Here is a 23,699-nt window from a genome sequence, read left to right as displayed (position 1 = left end):
TGACCTCGACTGGTTTTTCTAAGTTATTTTGTACATTTTTCAGCAGTGAAACCAAACTGGGTCTTCAGCTTTATCCCCGTTTCTTGCAAGGGAAGAGCCTTTATACAATTGGACACATTTTGGTTTTAACTCATTGAGAATCTTAACTCTCTTTTTTGTATTATTTCTACAATAATTTGTAAACATATTTATTTTTACCTATTTTTTTTTAACTTTTCAGGTCAAATTTTTTATACTGCACATATTGTCAAAATAAAGATTCTCACATAATGATATCTCTGAGCTACTTCCTTTTCTTGTATGTAATGAAAGCTAGCTCTTTATTCCAGTTTCAAAAATGGCACTTGAGCCCTGGCCGGTTTGGCTCAGCGGTTAGAGCGTCGGCCTGCGGTCCGGAGAGACCCGGGTTCGGTTCCCGCTAAGGGCACGTACTTTGGTTGCAGTTTGTCCCCGGCCCTGGTTGGTCGTGTGGGTGGCAGCCACTCGATGTGTCCCTTCACGTCGATGTTTCTCTCTCTCTCTCTCCCTTCCTCTCTCTCCCTCCCACTCTATCTGTATAAAAAATGGAAAAATATCCTCGGGTGAGGATAAAAAAAAAAAAAAAAAAAAAAAAAAAAGGCACTTGAGCTAGAAATATAGTTGCGGTAATTCAAGTGTCAGAAGCAGTGTAAGCTGTCACAGCTGCCTCTGGACCTGGGGACTACAGTAAGCTTACCTTAATGATAACTACACACCTATGATGACTTAACTTTTATTGTAGAGGGTGGGCAGGGTCTTTGGTGAAATTACTGGCAGATGAGTGAGCTAAGGCTAAAAATCAAGCTTGCTTCTTCCTTGAGTGAAAGCATCTTATCTGGAAGATAATGCAGAATTGTAGCCAAGCTGAAACCATGAAAAGCAGAGTAAACGTCCTTCCCTGTGGAACAGGTAACAACACGGAGTGACAGCAGCAGCCCTCTCATCCCATTTATTAAAGAAACAGTAAGAAAAGATACAACGCAGGAAAAACACCAACCATCCTTTCACGTCAGGTTAAACAAAGCACAGTGATTTCTCCCCTTCACCCCCCCCCCCACCCTCCCTATCCCATGTCCCACCCACATCAGTTTCAATTTTGAGGTTCTTTGATTGGGAGTACCAGTGGAGAGGGAGTTGGATGAACAGTGGAGCCTTGATTCTGGCCTCCTCTAAGTCCCAGAGAAGGAAACTGCAGGATCAGTCAGTCAAGCAGAAATTGTATTTGGTGGGTCTTTCTCAAATGGTTGCCCACCTCCCTGTTTCTGTCAAGCTCCCAGGGAAAGGTATGGCAGTAGAGGATGACCAGGTCCAAGATGCCCAAGCATGGTCCATTCACCAATGCAACATATCTAGAGCAGTGAGCTGATTCTCCAGTGGTGAGCAAGGGACTACATATAAATTGGGACCTGCAGGCCAATGTATCCCTGAGGAAAAGTCCACAAGAACAATTCAAGAAACTATTAAGAAACAAGGGGCAGAAAGCTGTGGGGAAAAAAGCACAGCAGGCTTCTGGAAAGCTGGAGATCCTTTCTCTTCAAGGCTAGAATAATTCCCACATGGCATAGTCCATGTCCCACAAATAACATTTCACCTTCAATCAAGAAAAAAGCAGAGTTTGAAAGATGGCCCATCTGAACTTGAGCCCCAGCTATGTACTTCAGACTGTAGCTCCATGTCTACCTTTTTACCTAAAACACAGCTTCTGCTCAGAACCACAATTCCTGAACTCAAGGTGGTCCTGGAGAGAAAAAGCTGTTTAAGGGGGTAACATTCCATTTGGGTACATTGCCGACACTGGACCCCCTGGTCTGGGGAAAGCAGCTGGGTTTGTGCCAGGGAGACTACCCACTCTAGGAAATGGGACCAAAGTCTTGCTTATAGGACCATTCATCCTTGGAAAGGAAGCTGGGTTTAAACCCATGGTCCCAGCTGGCCTTGCAAAAGGAGCCGGGTTGATACCCACAGGGCCTGCTGGAGAAGAGCCCAGAGGCCCATGAGCTGACCTGGGGAAAGTAACCGGACCAGGGCCTAATGGGCCAGTAGACCTTGGGAAGGTAGCTGGACTTGGACCCTGTAAGCCAGTGGCCCTTGGGAAGTTAGCTGGGTTGGGACCTAGTGGCCCAGAGGCTCTTGGGAAAATTGCTGGATTTGAACCCTGGAGGCCAGCAGACCTCTGGAAGGTAGCTGGGTTTGAAGCAAATGTGCCAGAAGACTGAGAGAAGGCAGCTGGGTTCAGTGCCCCTGAACCTGTCCCCCTTGGAAAGGGATTAGCATTTACCCCCATGGGGCCCGCTGGCCTTGAAAAATGAGCTGAATTAGGGCCTATGGGGCCAGGAGCCCTTGACATGGGAGATGGATTTGGCCCCGGAAGGCCAATTCCCCGCGAGCCAGGACCCGAGTTTGGGCCTATGGGGCCAGGTATTCTTGCCATGGAAGATGGGCTTGTGCCCATGTTTCCAGAAGCCTGTGAGAAAGAAGCTGAATTTGCTCCTAAAAGACCTGCAGCTCTTAGAATGGGGGCAAGATCTAGGCTTTGAGGTCCAGCCACTCTTAAGTTAAGACCAGATCCTGTACCCAAGAGGCCACCTGCTCTCGTGTCCAGATTAGGGCCTGGGCCCAGGCCACCGGCCCTTGGGTTGGGACCAAGGCCTGGGCCCATGCCACTTGCCCTTGGGTTGGGCCCAAGGCTGGAACCTGGAAACATACTTGACCTTGGGGCAGGGTTTGTACCTACAAAGCCTGATCTCAAATTGGGACTTGGTCCAGGGCCCAGGCCAACAGGCCTTGTATTTGGAGGACCATTCCCAGAAGTCAACAGGACACCCGTTCTCAGGTTGGGTCCAGATCCAGGACCCATGGGGCCACCACTTCTGGAGTCAGGACCTGTTCCCAGGAGACCACCTGCCCTTGAGTTGGGCATAGGACCTGGCCCTGGGAGACCCCCTAACCTTGGGTTAGACAGAGGCCCTGGGCCTGGAAGAGCCCCTGCTCTAGGGTTCATAGCTGCCCCTGGCCCTGGCCCTGGGCCCAACAGGCCACCTGGCCTTGAGAAAGAAACTGCACCTGTGCCAGTAGGATTCATTCCCCTTGGAAAAGAAGCCATGCTTGGGTCACGAGCACCAGCAGGGAAAGGTGCTGGATTTGAAGCCAATGAGCTTGATGAAGTTGGAAAAGGAGAAGGGTTCCTTGGAAATGGGGCCAGATTTCCACCAAGAGAACCAGTTGGCATAAGGAAGGAATCCGAGATCATGCCCAGTGGGTGGCCTGTGTTTAGAACAGGACCCTGACCCCCCTGTGGTCCCAGGGAACCATCAAGCCGTCCTCGAGGTGGCAGTGGAACACGAGTCCAAGGAGTTGGCCGCTCTCTAGGGAAAATCCGGGGTTCTTTCATACTTTCTTGGGTACGTTGGTGATAATGGGCTTGGGGCGAGTTTTGAAAAGAATCTTGTTTTTGATGAGTGCTGTCACCAAGTACCGGGTGCCAGTCTCACAGCCACGGTTATCACAGTCCTGCTCCCCAGAAGTGTGTTTGACAAGGACCGCAAAAGGTTTCTCCAGGTGGATGATTTTCCCATACAGGATATGATGCCCCACGATCAGCACAGGGATTCCCTTTGGCAGAACAAGAACAAGATGCCTGAGGTTCAGGGCAAGATCATAACACTCAAGTGCTTTCTAAAGATACTCTTGGCAAGCAATACTGGCACCTACACTGGCTGGTCGGCTCTTCCACTGCTGAGCAGCCACAGTGGACAACCCACCCTCATGCCCTTTTTGGCCAAGGTAAAAGAATTTTCACTTTTAGAACTGCGACCTTTCAAGGTTCCCCAAAACTAAATTTCCCTGCAACTACAGAGGTGGGGGAATAACGAGCAGATAGCTTAGCAGATTAGCTAGACCTTGATTAACAAACCTGAGGGCAGTCCTCACTCTGGGTCCTGGGAGCACCACCTTGGTGTAGCTTGCTTTCCTGAGGCATTAGGCAGGGAAAGAAAAGCCCCTCACCTCAGTGGTGTAATGTAGGTCTCCCAGGAGGTTTCCAGCTAATCCAGTGCTGTAGCGAGCCTCGATCTCCCCCTGTAGCTCCATCAGCACCCATTCTGCCAGGCCTCCAGCCCCAGCACTGCAAGCAAAGGGCTGGTGGTTACAATATTTTTGAGGGGGTGAAGGATGATTAGAGTCCTACACCACCATTCAAGGCCCAAAAGAACTCTTTGTTGAGCACAAGTTCTTGGGAAACTGGGCAGTGCTATGCACTGAACTAGAGATTGAAATGCAAGGATCTGTACAAGGTGCACCTGAGGACCCTGATTCTTCCAAAAAAGTATCAAATCTATATAGCCCTAAGCATTCAAGCTAAATACAGAAGTCTCAAAATGTACTCACCTGGAAATAATAATTTGCACCATGAGCCTTCTGTCTTTAAAAAGTAACTGAAAATAAGCTGTAGAGGAAAATAAAGATTTAGGATAATAATAACGATAGCTAATATTTACCACTTACTGTGTACTAAGCACTTAGCGCTTTAGATACATTTTATTTCATTCCTCTAACAATTCTATAAGGTGTAAACTTTTAAAAAACTGATGTACATATAAGATTGCTTAAGATCACCAAGGGTCAACTACAGAATGAACAGTAACAGCACGATTGGGTTCAAGGTCACATAGCTATTAGTCAAAGAACCAGAATCTGAGCCCAACACATATACTGCACAGCCCACAATCTATTCATTCATTCATTTATTTACTTATTGGTACATGCCCCTAGCGGAAACCAAACCTGGGACTCTGGTCCACAGGTCGACGCTTCAACCGCTGAGCCAACCAGCCAGGGCCCACACTCTTGACTACTATGCTAATACCTTATCTTTCTCAAAGATACTTTAAAGAACTAGTTCTTTTAGGTTTTACTTTTTCCCTTGGTGATGATATAAACTTCGTACCTACCACTTTGGTTATCTGATATTTCAAGATTCAAAAGACCTCCTTTAACTAAAAGACATGAGAACTGAAAAGTCCTTCAGACAACTTTAGTCACTGTTAAGTTGATTTCTGACATGACTCTGGTCAAGTGATTTGATCCTCTTTCACTTACATACTAAAATACTGGCACTTTTATCAACTTTCACTTTATACAACAGCACCACCTGGTGGCAAGCTCATGATATTCCAAGAGAATGCGTTAAAATGGTTATTTTTGCCTGAAACTGGCTTCACTTGTACTTATCTTTCTGGGAAGGACAGAATCATGGAGGATTGAGGGTATAGGGGTCTAACTACAGCTTCTGTATAAGTCTTTCCAATGAATAGATGGAGCTTAGTGGAAGGTTATCAGTCCAGTGTTTACCAAATGTAGTACAGCAAGTTAACAGGTATTATAGTTGTGCTCAAGCTTAGCAAATAAAACAGGTTTCTTTACTGATCTGTTCATCTTCATTTTGGATCTCCAGGGAAAAGTATATTACCAGCAAAGAGACTTAAAGGACAGCAGAATCTCTACTCTTGAGCACCAAACATACTTTGGGAACATGAGGTTGGTAAAAACACTGGACTTATAATATAAATGACAGCTAATATTTATTGAACTTTTACAATGAATTAGATACTGTGTATATACAGGTGGTCTCAATCATTGCAACTACTCTATGAGATAGGTACTTATCCTTATTTTGCAGTAAAGCTACTGAGAGATACACTTGGTTGTATGTGGCACAAACACATATGTTTTGTTTGTGGTAGCTAGTATGTGGTAGAGCCAGCCTAAGAACCTAGGCCATCTGACTTTACCTATACTCATTGTGATTACCCAATTCTGTCCTCCCAAAGGAGCAAATCAAGTGTCAGTGAGAATGAAAAGGTATCAAGGCATCAGGCAGGCACTGCATACACCCAACAGCTGATCAGAAGGGCAACAGGGAATAAAGAAGGCATCCTCAAATAAGCCAGCCCTTTGGAAGCAGCACTGGTTGTGGGACCACTTAAAACAGGTAATACATTAATTCAGGAAAGCACAGGTTGTTGGACAAATAAGGAGGCCCTAATCAAAAGAACCACCAAAAGCACTTTTAAAATTCTTTCATAGTTTCTTGAAGTATAACAATTTGAAATAAAAACCAGAAAGGTTTGACTGGAATTGGAACAATCTGGGTGAGTACACCTTCTCATATGGCTTCTATCTCTATTTTGAAGTCATTACCATTAAAATTATTTAAAAACCTGAAAAATCAGCCCTGGCTGGTTTGCTCAGTGGTTAGAGCGTCGACCTGCGGTCCAAAGAGGCCCGGGTTCGGTTCCCGCTAAGGGCATGTACCTCAGTTGCAGTTTGTCCCTGGCCCTGGTTGGGTCGTGCAGGTGGCAACCACTCGATGGGTACCTTTCACATCGATGTTTCGCGCTCTCTCTCTCTCTCTCCCTCTCTCCCTCCCACTCTATCCGAACAAAAAATGGAAAAAGTGTCCTAGGGTGAGGATTAAAAAAAAAAAAAAAACCCTGAAAAATCAAAGTGCCACCACAATTTCTAAGAGAAAAGTCTAGGTAGAGTGTTATCTTTACAATAGAAAAAGCTTCATTTCTCACATAGCTAAACTTTTCAGGACACTTAATCTGGATTCTTTCGGTTCTGAAATGAAAACAATCCTATGATGGCCCTGGTTGGTATGGCTCAGCAGTATAAGAGCATCGCCCGTGAACCAAAGAGTCCTGGGTTTAATTCCGGCCAAGGGCATGTACTTCGGTTGCGGTTCATCCCTGGCCCCATTGGGGTTGTGTGGGTGGCAACCAATCGATGTGTCTCTCTCACACTGATTTTTTCTCTCCCTCTAGCTCTATCTGAAGATTAATGTAAAAATATCTTTGGGTGAGGATTAAAAAAAAAACAATCCTATGATGTAGGCACTGTGTTATCACTCCCATTTTACAGATGAGGAAAACAGGCTTAAAGAAGCTACAAGTCAAGTAACTAGTCACAGTGGTAGAGCTGGGACGTGAACTCTCAATCCACAATGTAGTCTCTCTTGCAGTCCCTCTCACAGCCCTCTCTCCTATAGTATCTGTATTGTCAAATTTAAAAATCCAACTTCAGCACCTTAAAATATCCTATCACTTGAATCCTATTATTTATCTTCTAGTAACAGATGCCCTGAGGCAAAGTAGATAGGTCTACAGTATGTGTAGAGAACTCTGATTGCTTTACAATACTAGCCTTTCTTACAGCATCACTTACAAAATGGCAAGCAAGAAACCTAAGCTGATTTTACAACTTGCCACCAAAATACCTATTACATCTGTGGGGCAGGCAGTTAATAAAGAACAATAAGCCTGCTTATTATCGTATCTAATTGATTACACAGGACATTCTTTGACACTGATTCATCTTAATTTGACAAAATTTAATTATCTTCTGAATTGTTAAAAGATTATTGTCTTATAGAGAACAGTGTGCGCAGTAATCTTCATAACTGCCCCTAAAATAAAATGTGGCAGAATAAAGTACAGAATGTATCCAACTAAACAACATACAGCTCTTACTGAAAGGGGCCTTGATTCAATGGTTTAACTTGACTACAAATAATTCAACTCTTCTAGAGCTAAATAACGTTTTATAGTTTTCATTAGGACCTTTAAATTCTTGTATTTTAAGCTTTTGAAGAAGAGGAATAAAGGCTTTAACTTTTGCTAGACCAATAGCATTTATTGAGCTCTTATTTGGTCTTGGGGACTAGTCTTTGTGTTTAGGGATACAGGAAGAAAAGTGGTCAGACCTGGATTCTATGGTTATACCACTTATCCTATGTGAATAATTTAACCTCATGTTTCAGTTCCCCACCAATAAATTAGGCATAAAAAAAGAACCTATGTCAAAGAGTTGTTGTGAAAATTAAATGAGGCGCTACATGTAAAATCCTCAGCAAAGTGCCTAAGACATGGTAAGCTTTTAGGATCAAGCTATTGATTTCCTGGAGAAACATGGCTTTTTCTTAGTATAGAATGTCTTAATATTACACTGTATAATTACTATTTTAACGTTTATAGTGAAGTAAACATTCTATAGAAGCAGCAGGTCATCAGAATAAAATCAAATTCATGTAATAGGAGAACAATTCAAAGGTAGTAGTCAGAGTTCATCAAACTGCTTCAGAGATTAAGTTCTGGAAGGTTTTCTTCCTCTAAATACAATGACTATTTTTCTGTGTGTCTTTCCACCAAGAACAATTCAGGAAGTTTGATATACAAATGAATACAGATTATTTTTATTAGCAGTGTTATTGTGGTCTTGTGACTGAAGGGGATGGTGTCTGTGGAAAGCCTTATATCATCAAGTGCGAAAATCCCATTTCTAAATGAGAAGCTTGCTCCCTTCCAAAAAGGGGCTATGGAGGGTAAATGAAACTGAATGCTTCCAAACTTTTCATTAGTGAAGAGTGTGTTCAAAAACGTGTGTGGATACTATGCATACACGTGGTATTTTCCCATCACATTTTACGATTCCCATGATGGAGGGAATCAATTACTGGTATTGTAGATAACGAGTGGAAAAGATGGTTTCAGTCGATCTGAATCACTCGTTTTCTCCATCTTCTGCTACTCTGCAGCCCCATCTCAACCCTCCCCAAAGCCCCTTCCTTTCTAGCCCTGCTTGGGATCTCCCTTTATCGTGGCCTCTCCTCCCACCAGCCCCCATTTCTTCACCCTCTCCCCATCCCTTCTGTTTGGGCCCAAAACACTTCCTATTTCTAATCCCGCCCACTTTCTGGGACTTCTCAATCAGGTTCCCCTCCCTTCACCAAACCCCTCCAGATTACCCCGACTTTCTAACCAGGAGAGGGACCTCTTACCAAGCTGTTTAACCCTTTCTCCTACCCCCCAAGGAAATGATTCTTTATACTTACTCCACACCCCGCCCCCAGCGTGATCTTCCAAACCGTTCACCCTCCTCCAAAGATTGCTCTTAAACGTTCTCCTTCTACCACCCTCATTCTGCAAATCGCTCCCTGTTCCCCCTAAATTCCGAAATACTTCGTTCGTTCCTGTAGGACCCCACTCCACTCTTCTCTAGTCTCTCCCTCCGCCCACAAAAGAACGTGGATCCCTTGCCAGACTGTCTCTTCTCTCCAACCACCCTACAAAATCACCTCTCCCAGCAGCCTACCCCCAACACCCCGATTTAAAATGTCCCCTCCAACAAACCTCAGTACTACACCCCTCACCCGGAAACCCCCTTTATGATATTCCCGCTACTTCTTCGGCTCCAGTTCTACCTCGCTCCCGCAAGCCTCCGGTGCTGGCCTCCCTCCCACCGGGGAAGAAGCCTTTCCCGCACATACCTCAAGGATCCGGCCCGCGGCGCCCCCTTCTCCGTCCTCCGCCCGCGCTTTCCACCCTTTCCGCCCTTCTCCGCTCCGCCCGCTCGCTCCCTTCCTTCCCTCCGCCTTCGTTCTCCATACCGCTCCCTTCCCCCACAATTCCCGGCCTTCCTACCCCGAAGACCCCCCTGTTTCGCCGCCTCTTCTGCGTGGCCCACCCCGTTCCCTTCCCCCTTCCCGATTTCCCCTCCCCCGCCCGCCCTCCCCGCCCCTCAGCTCGCCATTCTTCTCTCGGAGCCGCGCGCCCCGCCCGGCCTCAGCTTCCTAGCTTCCAGTTCCCTCGTACCCTCCCTCGCCCCCATCCCCGACTCGGCCCTCGCTCCCCGCGGCCTCCCGCATCCCCCACCCGCGGCCTGACCTGCAATGGCGGCCGCCGAGCGCGGCGCCGCGCGGCCAACGGGCGACAACCGAACCTCCCGCCGCCGTCGCCGCCGCCGCGAGCACTGCCTGCGCACTTCCGGCCTTGCGCCGGGAGCACTTCCGGGTCAGAGCACGGGAGCGCGCGCACGTGGGGCCGGGGCGGAGAGAAGCGAGTACCCCTCTGCGGGTGAGTTGGGGAAGGGGTGTGGGAAGCAGCTGTAAGAGAGGGCAGTTCAAAGGGTTGCGGCCTGCTATAGGTCGAATCCCGGTGGAGTTCGCCGGTTCTCTTGTGTCGAGCGCGGGTGGGGGCTACTCCGTAAGTTCCCGGAGATGCAAGGAGCGGTGGAGACCTCGCGCGCGCTTCAGACTCTCTCATAGCCGGGCCGGGCCCAGCGCACACCTTTTCTGCTCTCGGGTTACTAACCTTTAAGGGAGACGGGTAGGGGGTGAACCAGACCCGGCCCCTACCCTTGCCGAATGTGTATGTTGGCCGCTGAGGTGGGATGGGAGGGGTAGTTGACAGATGCCAGACCAATCCTGTCGCTTTCTTTTTGAGGAATTCTCGGTTCTGCCTGCCCCATCAACCCCACCTTCACTACCTTAGTTTGAGTCTGTGATTTGCAACCTTACCATGCAGTAGAGTTAGGGTAAAGTGCTTGCTAAAATGCAGATACCTAGTGTCTGCCCCCCACCTCTGGAAATTGAAATTATGGAGCTATGGACCTGGAATCGTACATTTGTATTTTTTACTTTTTTCATTTTTTTCCCTTTGTTGATTTTAGAGACAGGGTGAGAGATAAAGACATCAATGAGAGAGAACATCAATTGGCTGCCTCCTGCATGCTCCCCATTGGATATTTGGCCCACACCTGGGCATGTATCCTGACCTGGGATCGAACTGGCGACCTCTTGGTGCATGGGTCCATGCTAAACCACTGAGCCACACCTGCTGGAATGGTGCATTTTTAAAACCATTTTTTCCCAAGATAATTTTGATGCAGGAGTTCTGCAGACCTGACTTTGGGGGACTGATTTAGGTCATCAGCATCTCTTGCATCTTTAGAGTGGTCTGGTGTTTACCCTATATACCCAGCATTTAGCAAGTGTCTTCACTCTCTGAAAAACCTCACATCCCAAATGAAAAGAAGGGCCTTAGTTCTGCTGGAATACAACTGGTCAGCTCCATGTATCTCGGTTCAGTGCCCTCTCCCATTACAGAATGAGATTATATTCAGTCTTTTGCTCTAAGATAAAATTTTAGATCCTCATCCCTCTTTCTCATACTATTTCCTTCAGGCGGTTGTCAGGATTGTTAGAAGTCTTGTGCTGCTCTGTTTGTGGACCTTTTAATTTTTTATGCAGAAGAATCTTGAGCTTCTGGAGATATACATTCTTGTGTGGTGCATGAAAATATCATTAATTAGATACTTAGATATGAACTTGAGTAAGATGTAGTTGTAGTCTTCTATCTAGAGCAGTGGTAATAAGGAACAATACTGCAGTTAATGTTTAACAAAAATTACTCTTTTTTTCCTCCCCTAGGAATGGGTGAATTTAACGTCCATCGAGTTCGTTTCTTTAATTATGTTCCATCAGGGATCCGCTGTGTGGCTTACAATAACCAGTCAAACAGATTGGCTGTTTCAAGAACAGATGGCACTGTGGAAATATATAACTTGTCAGCAAACTACTTTCAGGAGAAAGTAAGTCATTTGGGAGCCTGGCTTGGTGTTCTGATACTAATTTTCTTCTTAAGTTCAGTTCTACAAAAACTTGTATATCTTTTATAGTCAAAGAGAGCAAAAGAAAGTGACTCTCTGTACCCTCTCTGGAATTGTTTTGAACTACGTAACTTCTGTAGCATGCAATTTCTTGTCTGATGGATGAGAGAGGCTCAGAGTTTTTATGTTATGTTGGTTAGAAAGATCCTACCTAGGAATTGTGGCAGCTCAGTGTCACTTGGAAACTGAGGTTTGCTGGTTCTTCTGTGCACAAGAAGGAAGATTGTCGAGATAATTGTTTTATATCAGTCTCCACACCATTGCAGCTTTGGTAAGGTGGCATTTCCTGCTGGTGGTATCAGGAACAACTTCAGAAAAGTTAATGAAACATTTTAATATCAGAAACTTTGGTGATGTAATAGCAGGGCGGTGGATTCCTAAGTTGGTCTGTCTGAGAGAATGTAGACTTACATGACTATATTTGGGAGTAAAGGAGATTTAAAATTAGGTAAAATAGCATTTGGATGTATGTAGAGGGCTGTGACAGCAGCATTTTTTTTCAAAGGCATTGATTTCAGGTGCAACATCTAATTCAATTCACATTTATTGAGTGTCTTAACATGCCCTGGACGTCATGGTGTAAATGGATAGATGGGTAAATGAATGAATGTTGTGCCCAGCAGCCTAGTACTTGGAATGTAGGCATTCTGTTAACGTTTCTAAATGAATGAGTGGCAAGTGTTAGGTATTAAAACAAATGTTAGAGGCCCTAACCCTCAAGGAGTTCAAAGTCCAATTAAATTTTATGTAAAGCTAAGTACAGGTATAGAATCTTAGAGCGATCCTTACTCTGATGAGGTTTGGGAATTTTGGAAAAGAATGACTTGAGCTGACCCCTGAAGAACTAACAAGAATTAAATAATTACTGGTCATCACAAGTGGGTCTGTAGCGTGAAAAAACATGCTATGGTACATGCTTGTTACAGCCTGTGTTTTTCTTGTCATTTATGAAAACTGTAATTATTATATAATAATATTTGTATATTTGTTTCATGTTTTTCCCACTGAACTTCAAATTTTATTAAAACAGGGACCATGTCAGTGATGTTCATGACTATATTCCATGCATTTAGCAAGTGTCTAACATAAAACCACTGCTGAGTTAATATTTGTTGAATGAATTAGGTCAGCCATTTCTTCCTTAGTGTCTCTTATTCTCTCGTCTGTTTTTCAACAGTTAATTCAGTCTAGTCTCCTGCTTTCTCCCTATTCCATATGATTTAAGATTATTTAGCTCTGTTAATCACTCTCAGAAGAAGAAAAAATTGTATCTCTTAGAGTGAAAAGAATAGGGACTAGGGTTAGGGAGACCAACGTTCTCTTCGTGTCATTGACTTTGACACTTTGGGCAAAGTGCTCACAAGTACTTTAGCCTTTTCAAGTTCAAATTGGAAAAAATTATACTTACCCAGTCTCTCTTGTGTCAAGCAAATAAAATAATAAAATGCCTTGATACATATGAAACCTTATGAGTGCTAAGAAACCATTTAGACATCTGAGACTTGAATGAAAAGCTGGAGTGAGCTGCATTAGTTTATCTTTTATTTATTGAAGATTTTTTATTGATATTTAGAGAGGAAGGGGGAGAGAGAGAGTGCGCATGCGAGCGAGCAAGAAACGTCTGTATGATAAGGCTGCCTCCTGCAAATCCCCTACCAAGGATCGAGCCCACACCCTATGCACATGCCCTGACTGGGAATCAAACCAGCAGTCTTTTGGTGCACAGAACAACGTTCAACCAAGTGAGCCACATTGGCCAGGGCTTGCTTTTATGTTTTAAACAGCTTTTTAACAGGTACAATTGACACAATAAAGCAGTATGTATTTAACATATGTATATGCCTTTGAAACTATCAACCAGTCAAGACAGTTACATAGAATTTTTTAAAGGTTGAATACATCAAATACAATTGAATACAAACTTTATTCTACTGAAAAGGTTTTGCTGAACAAGGTCTAGTAAAAGAAATAAAATCAACTGTAGAGATAACTAAAATATGAACCTGGGAAAAAATGAAAATGTCAGTAGACATGATCTTCTGATAGCACAAATTCCCATACGCATTATTTCTAGGGAGGTATTTTATTTTGTTAATCCTCACCCAAGGATATTTTTTCCATTGATTTTTTGTTCTGTTTTTTTTTTTTTTTCTTTTAAATAAGAGAGAGTGGGGGTAGGGGAGAGAGAAACATTGATGTGAGAGAGACACAGTGATTGTTTGCCTCCTGCGTGAGTCCCCACCAGGGCTGGGGATTGAACCTGCAACCCAGATACTTGCCCTTGACTGGGAGTTGAACCTGAGACCCTTCGCTGCATGGTCCCATGTTCTAACCACTGAGCAACACTGGCAAAGGGTTATTTTATTTTAATTACTGATTGATTTTTAGAGAAAGAGGAAAGAGGAGAGAGAGAAACATTGCTTTGTTGTTCCACTTGTTTATGTATTCATTGGTTGCTTCTTATATGTGCCCTGACAAGGGATCGATCCTGCAACCGTGATGTGTCAGGACAGTGCTCTAACCAACTGAGCTACCCATCCAGGGCTAGGGAAGTATTTTATTTTTCACCATATTGCCTGTAACCACTCAGTGCTGATAGCTGATGAATTCATGATGGGTTGAGAAGTTATGGTGTTTCTGTAGTTTTTCGCAGGTCATGAGTCTCGAGCTACAGAAGCTCTGTGTTGGGCAAAAGGACAGCGACTCTTTAGTGCTGGACTCAACGGAGAAATTATTGAGTATGATTTACAGGCATTAAACATCAAGTATTCTATGGATGCCTTTGGAGGACCCATTTGGAGCATGGCTGCCAGCCCCAGTGGCTCTCAACTTTTGGTCAGTAAGCAGCTATTGGTAATTTAAACCAAGATTTCTCTCTTGCCCACTTAAACTTCTTTTCTGTGTACATAGGATGGTAGATTAAAATTATATTGTGGCATATAGCAATTCCAATCTTAGCTGGATTCCAGCATCAATATAAGATTGGAGTTGAGCCCTGGCCGGTTTGGCTCAGCGGTTAGAGCGTCCGCCTGCGGTCCAGAGAGACCCGGGTTCGGTTCCCGCTAAGGGCATGTACCTCGGTTGCGGTTTGTCCCCGGCCCTGGTTGGTCGTGCGGGTGGCAGCCACTCGATGTGTCCCTTTCACGTCGATGTTTCCCTCTCTCTCTCTCCCTCTCTTTCCCTCCCACACTATCTGTACAAAAAATGGAAAAATGTCCTCGGATGAGGATTAAAAAAAAAAAAAAAAAAGATTGGAGTTGATATTGGGAATTAAAAATCCCTTGTCTTTTTGCATCCTTTCTGCTTCTACTTTTGACCTTATTTATTCATTTCTGAAATGAGAGGGTTAGTTTGGTTTCCCAAACTTTGTTCTTTGGAAGTAGGAGCTACAGCGACTTTTTTGTTTTGTTGTGCTTTGTGTTTTATGATGAATTTCATTTCAGAATATAGCATATTAAATCCTTTTGTAGATTCACAGTGCACTAATGTATATTAAAAATTCTGAGGTCCTTCCACCAGTTAACTTGTGCAACTATGTTTCACCACAATGTTTCTCAAAATTGTTTGAGCATAGACTGAGACCAGTCCCCTGCCACCATTAACATTAGAGTGGGTGCTTTCAGAGATTGAATTTTCTGCGATAAGACCACAATTCTCTTTTGATTTGCATTAATTTATACAATATCTTGTTAAGTCTGTTTAGGTTACACAGTTAATAGGTCTTTAATTTAGGCCATGGATTTCTAGCAAAGATGCCCTGTGAAATGCTACTTCTGTTCTATGTCCTGCACAGGAATTGGGCCACTGATTAGCCTGCTTTCTTGTTAGGACATAAAGGCTGCCAAGAATATATAATTAGTTCCTTGGTACCAGTACTTTTTTTCTCTCACCAACTATTTTTCAGAGCAAGTGATTGCTTTAGGAAAGAAATTATATACATGTGTAAATATATATATTTAGTTAAAAATATAAAATGATTATCTCCTCTATTTTCTATTTCCTTCCCTTTAATAGGTCGGTTGTGAAGATGGATCTGTGAAACTATTTCAAATCATCCCACACAAAATCCAGTTTGAAAGAAATTTTGATCGGCAGAAAAGTAAGGGTCATTTCTGGTGGGGCTGTGAATAGCCATAGCAATTAGTTATGTTTCTGTGTCGCTGGGGATGGGATATTTTCCCATGGGTCCAGGTAATATTTTAACTGTATGCTAACTTGATCTGCATACAGGGTATATGCTAGTAGCCACATCTAGCTCAGGCTTTCTCCATTGTATAGTATAGTTGCGATTGCTTGGTTAAGTAATAAATAACATACAAAACCAGAAATACAAAATGGAAAAGCCAGTGTTTATTTGTAAATTGATTTGTTAATTCTCACTTAATTTTGTGATATTTTAACAAGTGTGCATAAAAGTCTGGAAACAAATTTCATCTTTAGTAGCTGTGGCTCTTAATCCTGCTAGTGGGTTCAAATTGAACCAGGGAGTTCTGTAAATAGTTGACCACACTTGGGCTTCATCTGAACCAATTGACACTGACCTCTAGAGCCAAGGTTGGCAAACTGTTTCTGTAAAGACACAAGGTAGTAAATATTTTAGGCTTTTCAGGCCAAACAGTCTGCCAACTCTTTTGTGGCACAAAAGTAGCCATAGGTAATACTTAAACCAATGGGTATGGCCGTGCTCCCATAAAACTTTATTTTTCAAAAGAAGGTGGTGGGACTGATTTGACTTTAGGGTCATAGTTTACTGACTCCCCTTGTAAAAAATAGTAACTGTCTCATATATCCTCTGTGTCTATTAGTAATATTTATCCTTTGCTACTCAGATTCATATTTTGGTTGTTTTTAATATATTTGGGGTTTGTTTTTTTTAACAGGTTTTTATTGATTTTTAGAGAGAGAGAAAGGGAGAGAGATAGAAACATTGATCGGCTATCTCCCTGCTGGGGATCAAGCCCACAACCCAGGCATGTGCCCTGACTGGGAATCCAATCAGGACCTCTCAGTCCATGGGATGACGCTCAATCCACTGAGCCACACCAGCTAGGCATGGGGGTTCTTTTTAAATTACAAGGGTGAACCCAGCCAGTGTGGCTTAGTGGTTGAGTATCGACCCGTATGCCAAGAGGTCACTGGTTCAATTCCTGGTCAGGACACATGCCCAGGTTGTAGGCCTGATCCCCAGTGGGGGGCATACAGGAGGCAGCAAATCAATGTTTTCTGTCATCGATGTGTTATTTTTTTTTCAATCCTCACCCGAGGACATTTTTTTTTTTTTATTGCATTTATCTTCAGATAGAGAGGGAGGGAGAGAGAGAAAGAAACATCGACATGAGAGAGACACATCGACTGGTTGCCACCCACACGACCCCACCAGGGCTGGGGACAAACTGTAACCAAGGTACATGCCCTTAGCAGGAACCGAACCCAGGACTCTGGTCTGCAGGCTAATGCTTTAACCGCTGAGCGAAACCGGCCAGGGCTGTCATTGATGTTTCGATCTCTTTCTCCCTCTCCCTTCTCTCTCTCTTTAATATCAATAAAGAAAAAAAATTTTTAAGTAAATAAATTTTCATACATTTAGCCAAGTATAAAAGAGAAAATAAGTATCTCGTTCCACCTGTAAACAATATTTTGGGATTAATCTTCTAGACTTTTCTGAATATTCATATAAACAAATACACAGGAGCCCTGGCCGGTTTGGCTCAGCGGTTAGAGTGTCGGCCTGAGGTCCTGAGAGACCCGGGTTCGGTTCCCACTAAGGGCACGTACTTCGGTTGCAGTTTGTCCCCGGCCCTGGTTGGTCGTGCGGGTGGCAGCCACTCGATGTGTCCCTTCACGTCGATGTTTCTCTCTCTCTCTCTCTCTTCCTCTCTCTCCCTCCCACTCTGTCTGTACAAAAAATGGAAAAATATCCTCGGGTGAGGATAAAAAAATAAATAAAAAAAACAAATACACAGGAGTGCTTGAACCTGTTTTCAGCTTTTTTTACTTGTTACATTATAGACATCTGTGTCAGTCATGCCAGTCTGCATGGCATTGCATTGTATGATGTTCCATAATTTTTTTAGACAAACTCTTAATTGATGGATAGTATTTTTTACTACTGCAACCACTGGTGTAGTGAATATTTTCATATACACATTTTTGGGCACTCATGCAAATATTTCTCTTTAATTAATTCTCTGTGCAATTACTGGGCCAAACATGCACATTTACATTTTGTTAGGTTACTACCAGATCACCCTCAAAAGGTTATACTTCTTTACACTGCCATTGATCATTTATTCATTTTTTTTTTTAAGGTTCTCATTTATTTATTTATTTTTTACAAACATTTCCAGCCCTTTCTCAGACCCCCCGAGTCAGGTAGCACAGGGGTGGAGCCGAGGAGTCAGTATTTTTATTTATTTTTTTCTTCATTTATTTTTAGAGAGAGGGTAAGGGAGAAGGAGAGAGATAGAAACATCAGTGAGAGAGAACATTGATTGACCACCTCCTGCATGCCTCCACTGGGGATCGGGCCCACAACCTGGGCATATGCACTGACCAAGAATCATACCAGCGACCTTTTGGTGCATGGGTTGATGTTCAACCACTGAACCACACCAGCTGGGCCATTTATACATTATTAAAGTTAGTATCAAATACTTCATGGATCTCAGGGCAAAGTTGTTTCTCATCTGTTATAAAACAGTTCTTCATAAGAGTGCAGAGTGAGAGCTAAGACTGTAGAACACTAGCCCTATAGATAGTTGTGGAAGGAGAACTCAATTACCCTTTGCTGTATATTTATGTGTATGTCACTTTCTTTAATGTTGTTCAACTCCCAAGGTCGAATCCTGAGTCTCAGCTGGCATCCTTCTGGTACCCACATTGCAGCTGGCTCCATAGACTACATTAGTGTGTTTGATGTCAAATCAGGTGACTATTTTTCTCAGTTCATTTGGGAAGGGGGTCTTGTTTGTCAGATTCACATTTCTGGGTTTCCAAAAACTAGAGGCCTTATTGTGCTTTTAAGGATGTTTAGGACCTAACTTATTAATCTTCTGGGATGTTCACCATGAATGTCAGTCCTTTCTTAGATTACTGATTCTGCTTTGTGGGGGGATCTTGATTCTTTCATGGGATGCAGTGTTTTTTTTTTTTATCCTCACCCGAGGACATTTTTCGATATTTTGTTCAGATAGAGTGGGAGGGAGGGAGGGAGGGAGAGAGGGAGGGAGAGAGAGAGAGAGAGAGAGAGAGAGAGAGAGAGAGAGAGAGAAACATCGATGTGAAAGGGACACATCGAGTGGTCGCCACCCACACGACCCAACCAGGGCCGGGGACAAACTGCAACTGAGGTACGTGCCCTTAGCGGGAACCAAACCCGGGTCTCTCCAGACCACAGGCCAACGCTCCAACCGCTGAGCCAAACCGGCCAGGACGCAGTTTTGTTTTTTTTTTAATGATTTATTTTCTTTCTTTTTTTCCCCTTCATTAATTTTAGAGAGAGAGGGAGGGAGAGGGAGCGAGATGGCAACATCGATGAGAAAGAACATCAATTGGCCGCCTTCTGCATCCCCCCACTGGGGATTAGGCCCACAACTTGGGCGTGTGCCTTGACTAAGAATCAAATCAGTGACCTTTTGGTGCATGGGTCAACACTCAACCACTGAGCCACACCAGCTGGGCATGATTTCTTTTCTTTTTCTTTTTTTTTTATCCTCACCTGAGGACATTTTTGCATTTATCTTCAGATAGAGTGGAAGAGAGAGAGAGAAACATCGTTGTGAGAGAGACACATCGAGAGGCTGCCACCTACATGACCCCAAATGGGGCGGGGGACAAACTGCAACCGCGGTACGTGCCCTTAGCAGGAACTGAACCCGGGACACTCTGGTCTGTGGGCCGATGCTCCAGCTGCTGAGCCAAACCGACCAGGGCATGATTTATTTTTTTCTTAATTGAGTTTTTTTTAGAAACATCTATATGAAAGAGAGACATTGATCGGCTGCCTCCTGCACTCCTCCTGTTGGGGATCGAGCCCACAACCCAGGCATGTGCTCTGCCCTGGAATTGAACCGAGACCTCTCAGTCCGTGGGACAACGCTCAATCCACTGTGCCATACCGGCTAGGCTGAAGACAGGGTTCTTTTGTGCTGGTCATACTCCCCAGAAATGTTTTGTTTTGTTTTTTTATCCTCACCAGAAGACACCTTTCCATTTTTGTTCAGATAGAGTGGGTGGAAGAGAGGGAGAGAGAGAGAAACATTGACATGAAAGGGACACATTGAGTGGCTGTCTCCCGCATGACCCCCATTCAGGGCCAGGGATGAATCGCAACTGAGGTAGGTGCCCTTGACCGCAGTCGAACCCGTGACTCATTGGTCTGTGGGCTGACGCTCTTACCACTGACCCAAACCGACCAGGGTTTTTTTGTGTCTTTTTTAAATTTAATTCTCTTTCCTGGTGTTAATAAGCCTGGACATTAGCATTCTAAGGAGAAGAAAACTGATGTTCTCAATATTTATGTAATCTCTGTATTCCCAACCTCAGTCATGCCTGATGACCTTCAGAGAATAGGTCTCTAGTCTTCTGTTAAGGTGGGGTTTGGAGGAGTTGCCTGGCTTCTTAGTTAGGGGATGGGTATCTGAGGGATCTACAAGTTTCTTAAACTTACTTTCAACCAATCCCTCCTTTTAGCCCCACTTTCACCTGTGTCTCTAGAATATCTGGAGTCACCAGATCTGACTTTTTCTAAGTATCGTATCATGTAAGTCAGGTGGCTTTTCGGCTTTCCCCATTGCTGACTGGACTTAGTTTTAGGGCTCTGCTAAGGCAGTTACCACTCTCTAAATTCCCATAAATTGTTACTGTTGTCTTCTCTCTCTTTCCCATGGGGTTTTGGAAAAGAGCAAAGTGTAATAGTTGTGTGCAGTTGGCTAGTTTTAATTGAAGTCTCATGTCTCTTTTCTGTTTCACCCTCCCTCCACCATTTTGGTGTTCAGAGACTGAGTTCACCATAAGTAGTATTTAGTGGCTGTCTGTGCTCTCTGCTCAGTTAGCTAACTTAATATATGTCTACCACAGACAGTTTTCTGAAGGAGAAATAAGTATCATTCAATTGTGGGCTTTTCTTATTTTTCAGGGAACACTATTCATAAGATGCTCGTGGATAGGCAGTATATGGGTGTGTCTAAGCGGAAGTGTATCATATGGGGTGTGGCCTTCTTGTCCGATGGCACTGTCATAAGTGTGGACTCTGCTGGGAAGGTGCAGTTCTGGGACTCAGCTACTGGGACGCTTGTGAAGAATCATCTCATTGCAAATGCTGATGTGCAGTCCATTGCCGTATCTGATGTGAGTATAGTCCCTATTTTGAGCAGTTCCTATACAATCTGGGGAATGCGTAGAGAAGGCTGTGGCAATGGTGTACCACAAACACTGTTCCCTGATCCTGAATGCTGTACTGGAAGAAGAGAGTTTAGGTAAGTACATCTGAAAAGCCACATAATTTCCTTGAACTCTCTTATCCTCTAACAACTAGTTAGAAAATATTCTGTGTAAGAATTGTAGCAGAAAGGTTTTTTTCAGACACTCCCCACCCTAGTTAATCCAGTCTAGTTGTAGGTAGGGCACAAGTATCCTAGAAGAATCTAGAAAAGCGCTGTTTCCCCTCTCTGCACAACTGCTCTGCTTCCTTGGGAACTTAGAAGATAATTTTATAGTGATTTTGGAAATCTTATTTTGAATCTATTTGAATAAGACTTAAGCAGATTTGTGTTGAACAGGTGTGCCTCTTCCCTTTTGGTAACAGAATTCTTAATCAGAAACATTTGAGTATTTTAGCAGTGAGGTATGGAAGTGACTTTGAGGTTTGTTGACTAGATTCATTATTTTTTTACCTTCTTAGTTTGAGAATTACTTGCTATCTTAAGTGTGACAATCTAGTTTGTCGTGTAGAGATCACTCACGTTTGCATTTCTTGCCTATAAAATGTTCCTATTCCTCCCTGGCTAGTTTGGTTCAGCGATTAGAGTGTTAGCCCTTGGACTGAAGGGTCTCGGGTTTGATTCCTGGTTTAGGGCACATGCCTTGGTTGCATATTCGATCCCCGGCCCCAGTTAGGGTCATGCGGAAGGCAACCAGTGGATTTCTGTCTGTCTCTCTCTCCCTCCCCCTCCCTCTCCTTTCCTCTTCCAACCTCTCCCTCCCCCTCCCTCTCCCTTCCTCTTCCTCTCCTCTCCCTCTCCATCCCTCCCTTCCATTCTACCTAAAAATCAATGGAAAAATATCCTGGGGTGGGGATTAACAAACAAAAAACATGATCCACTTTCTATCCCCTTTCACAGGTTTTTCATGAGGACAATTTGATGTGTATTAAAGCCCTGTAAAGCATTTAGATGTCACCTTTAAATTATAATGAAAGTATAAGTTGAAATGAGTGGGAGAAATTCTCTTGTTAAAATAGAGTTTTGATCCAAAATGGTTGTAATTATTAGACTTAAGGCTTAATTATTAAATTTAGTGTCATTTAAAATGTACTTTCTCAAATATTATGCAGTTGTTTCAAAGACCAAGGAAGATGTATATTTACTACTATGGAACAATTTTTAGGATATATTGTTAAGAGGGAAAAAACAAAACAATATAATAATATATAATATAGGACATAATAGTGTATTAAGAGAAGAAGGGACAGCATTGGTGGTGTAGTGGTGAGCATAGCTGCCTTCCAAGAGAAGAAGGGACAGATTTATATATTATATATCCTACTTTAGATATCTATATATCCGATATTTTATGTATATGCAGTTATGCATATATATGTATGTGTATATATATATAATATCTCTGAAAAGACTTTAAAAATGCAAATGATAATTTCTGGATAGGGAACTTGTGGGGGGGGGGGAGCCAGTGGGAGGCAGGCTTAATTTGTATTGTATACCATTTGATACTGTTCGATCTTTCTTCTACCATGTACCTATATTAGTACTACATTGCATTGAATCTTAGATAGAAATGATTGTACAATAGGCCATCATACTTTTTGTTATGGGAAAGAGGGAGCACTGTCAATTAAACTATGCTATAGTGCTTTTTCTTGTTAAGTAAAATTTGCATTTTATAGTGTAAACATAAAATATAAACTATTATAATAAAAAAATGACACAATCTTTTTTTTTTTTTTTTTTAATAGAATGGAAGGGAGAGAAACATTGATATGAGAGAGACAGATTGATTGGTTGCCTCCCACACAACCCTGAATGGGCCTGGGGATTGAACCTGCAACCCAGGTATGTGCCCTTGACCAGAATCAAACCTGAGACCCTTCTGTCCAAGGGCTGACACTCTTAACTGCTGAGCCAAACTGGCCAGGGCAATACAATCTTTTTTAAACATAGAAGTTATATTTTCCTTGTTGAAGAGCTCCTTGAGACTGAAACATAACTTTTTGTCATATCACTTAGACATATATAAAAAGGAAAGTATAACTGGCTTAAGTGATTAAGGTATTCCTGAAACTTCTTCACATTCAAAGTTGGACTCTGAATCACTTTTTAACTAAGTCACCAGGGTCCACATTTGCCATACTTGCCTCCCAGCCATCCATATCGGTGATGATACTCCACTATGGTTCCAAGCTTTTCATTTATGCTTTTGACAACCATTCTGAAGTTTTAGTGTTTGCTCTTTATCTGAAGATGTCATACATGAGCCCTTCCCAGTGTGGCTGCGTTGGTTGGGCATCATCCCATATGCCAAAAGATCGCTCTTTTGATCCCTGGTCATGGTACATGCCTAGGTTGCAGTCTCGATCCCCAGTGGAGGGTGTGCAGGAGGCAGCCAGTCAGTGTTCTGCTCTCACATCAATGTCTCTTTCTCTCTCCTCCATTCTCCCCTCTCTAAAATTCAAATAAAAAAGTTTTTTGTTTTTTTTTTTAATCCTCACCTGAGGACATTTTTGCATTTATCTTCAGATAGAGCTGGGGGGGGGGGGGAGACACATCGACCAGTCGCCACCCACACGACCCCAACTGAGGCCGGGGACAAACTGCAACCGAGGTACATGCCCTTAGCGGAAACCGAACCCAGTACTCTCTGGTCCATGGGCCGACGCTCTAACCGCTGAGCCAAACCGGCCAGGGCAATTAAAGAAGTATTTAATAAAAAAGGAAAGAGAG

General features: G+C 43.4%; 3 protein-coding genes across 4 annotated transcripts in view; 1 reads left to right on the top strand and 2 right to left on the bottom strand.

The window, feature by feature from the left end:
- Positions 1-1,090: 1,090 nt before the first annotated feature.
- DERPC (DERPC proline and glycine rich nuclear protein) lies at positions 1,091-3,434 on the bottom strand. Its single transcript, XM_036273836.1, has one exon. The coding sequence runs from the start codon at positions 3,407-3,409 to the stop codon at positions 1,775-1,777; it is 1,635 nt and encodes a 544-aa protein (XP_036129729.1). The 5' UTR covers positions 3,410-3,434; the 3' UTR covers positions 1,091-1,774.
- Positions 3,082-9,836, bottom strand: CHTF8 (chromosome transmission fidelity factor 8). The gene is made up of 4 exons (XM_036273838.1): positions 9,741-9,836; positions 4,405-4,462; positions 4,024-4,141; positions 3,082-3,630 (listed from the first exon to the last, which is right to left on the bottom strand). Exons 2-4 carry the CDS (start codon positions 4,425-4,427, stop codon positions 3,406-3,408), a joined length of 366 nt encoding a protein of 121 aa, XP_036129731.1. The 5' UTR covers positions 4,428-4,462; positions 9,741-9,836; the 3' UTR covers positions 3,082-3,405.
- Positions 9,837-9,865: 29 nt separating this feature from the next.
- Positions 9,866-23,699, top strand: part of UTP4 (UTP4 small subunit processome component) — a 35,608-nt gene continuing 21,774 nt past the window's right edge. Inside the window, exons 1-6 of one of the 2 annotated variants that reach the window (XM_036273833.1) lie at positions 9,866-9,929; positions 11,285-11,445; positions 14,167-14,358; positions 15,538-15,622; positions 18,361-18,450; positions 20,660-20,871. In XM_036273833.1, coding sequence (XP_036129726.1) covers positions 11,287-11,445; positions 14,167-14,358; positions 15,538-15,622; positions 18,361-18,450; positions 20,660-20,871 — 738 coding nt within the window. In that variant the 5' untranslated portion in view covers positions 9,866-9,929; positions 11,285-11,286. Of the gene's footprint in view, positions 9,930-11,284; positions 11,446-14,166; positions 14,359-15,537; positions 15,623-18,360; positions 18,451-20,659; positions 20,872-23,699 lie in introns of those variants that run through there. The other variant, XM_036273834.1, reaches the window with a different exon arrangement.

The sequence above is a fragment of the Molossus molossus genome, unplaced genomic scaffold (genome assembly GCF_014108415.1).
Source record: "Molossus molossus isolate mMolMol1 unplaced genomic scaffold, mMolMol1.p scaffold_m16_p_21, whole genome shotgun sequence".
Classification (NCBI taxonomy): Eukaryota; Metazoa; Chordata; class Mammalia; order Chiroptera; family Molossidae; genus Molossus; species Molossus molossus.
Note: the sequence above shows the minus strand (reverse complement) of the source record. Positions and strands in the feature narration are given on the sequence as shown.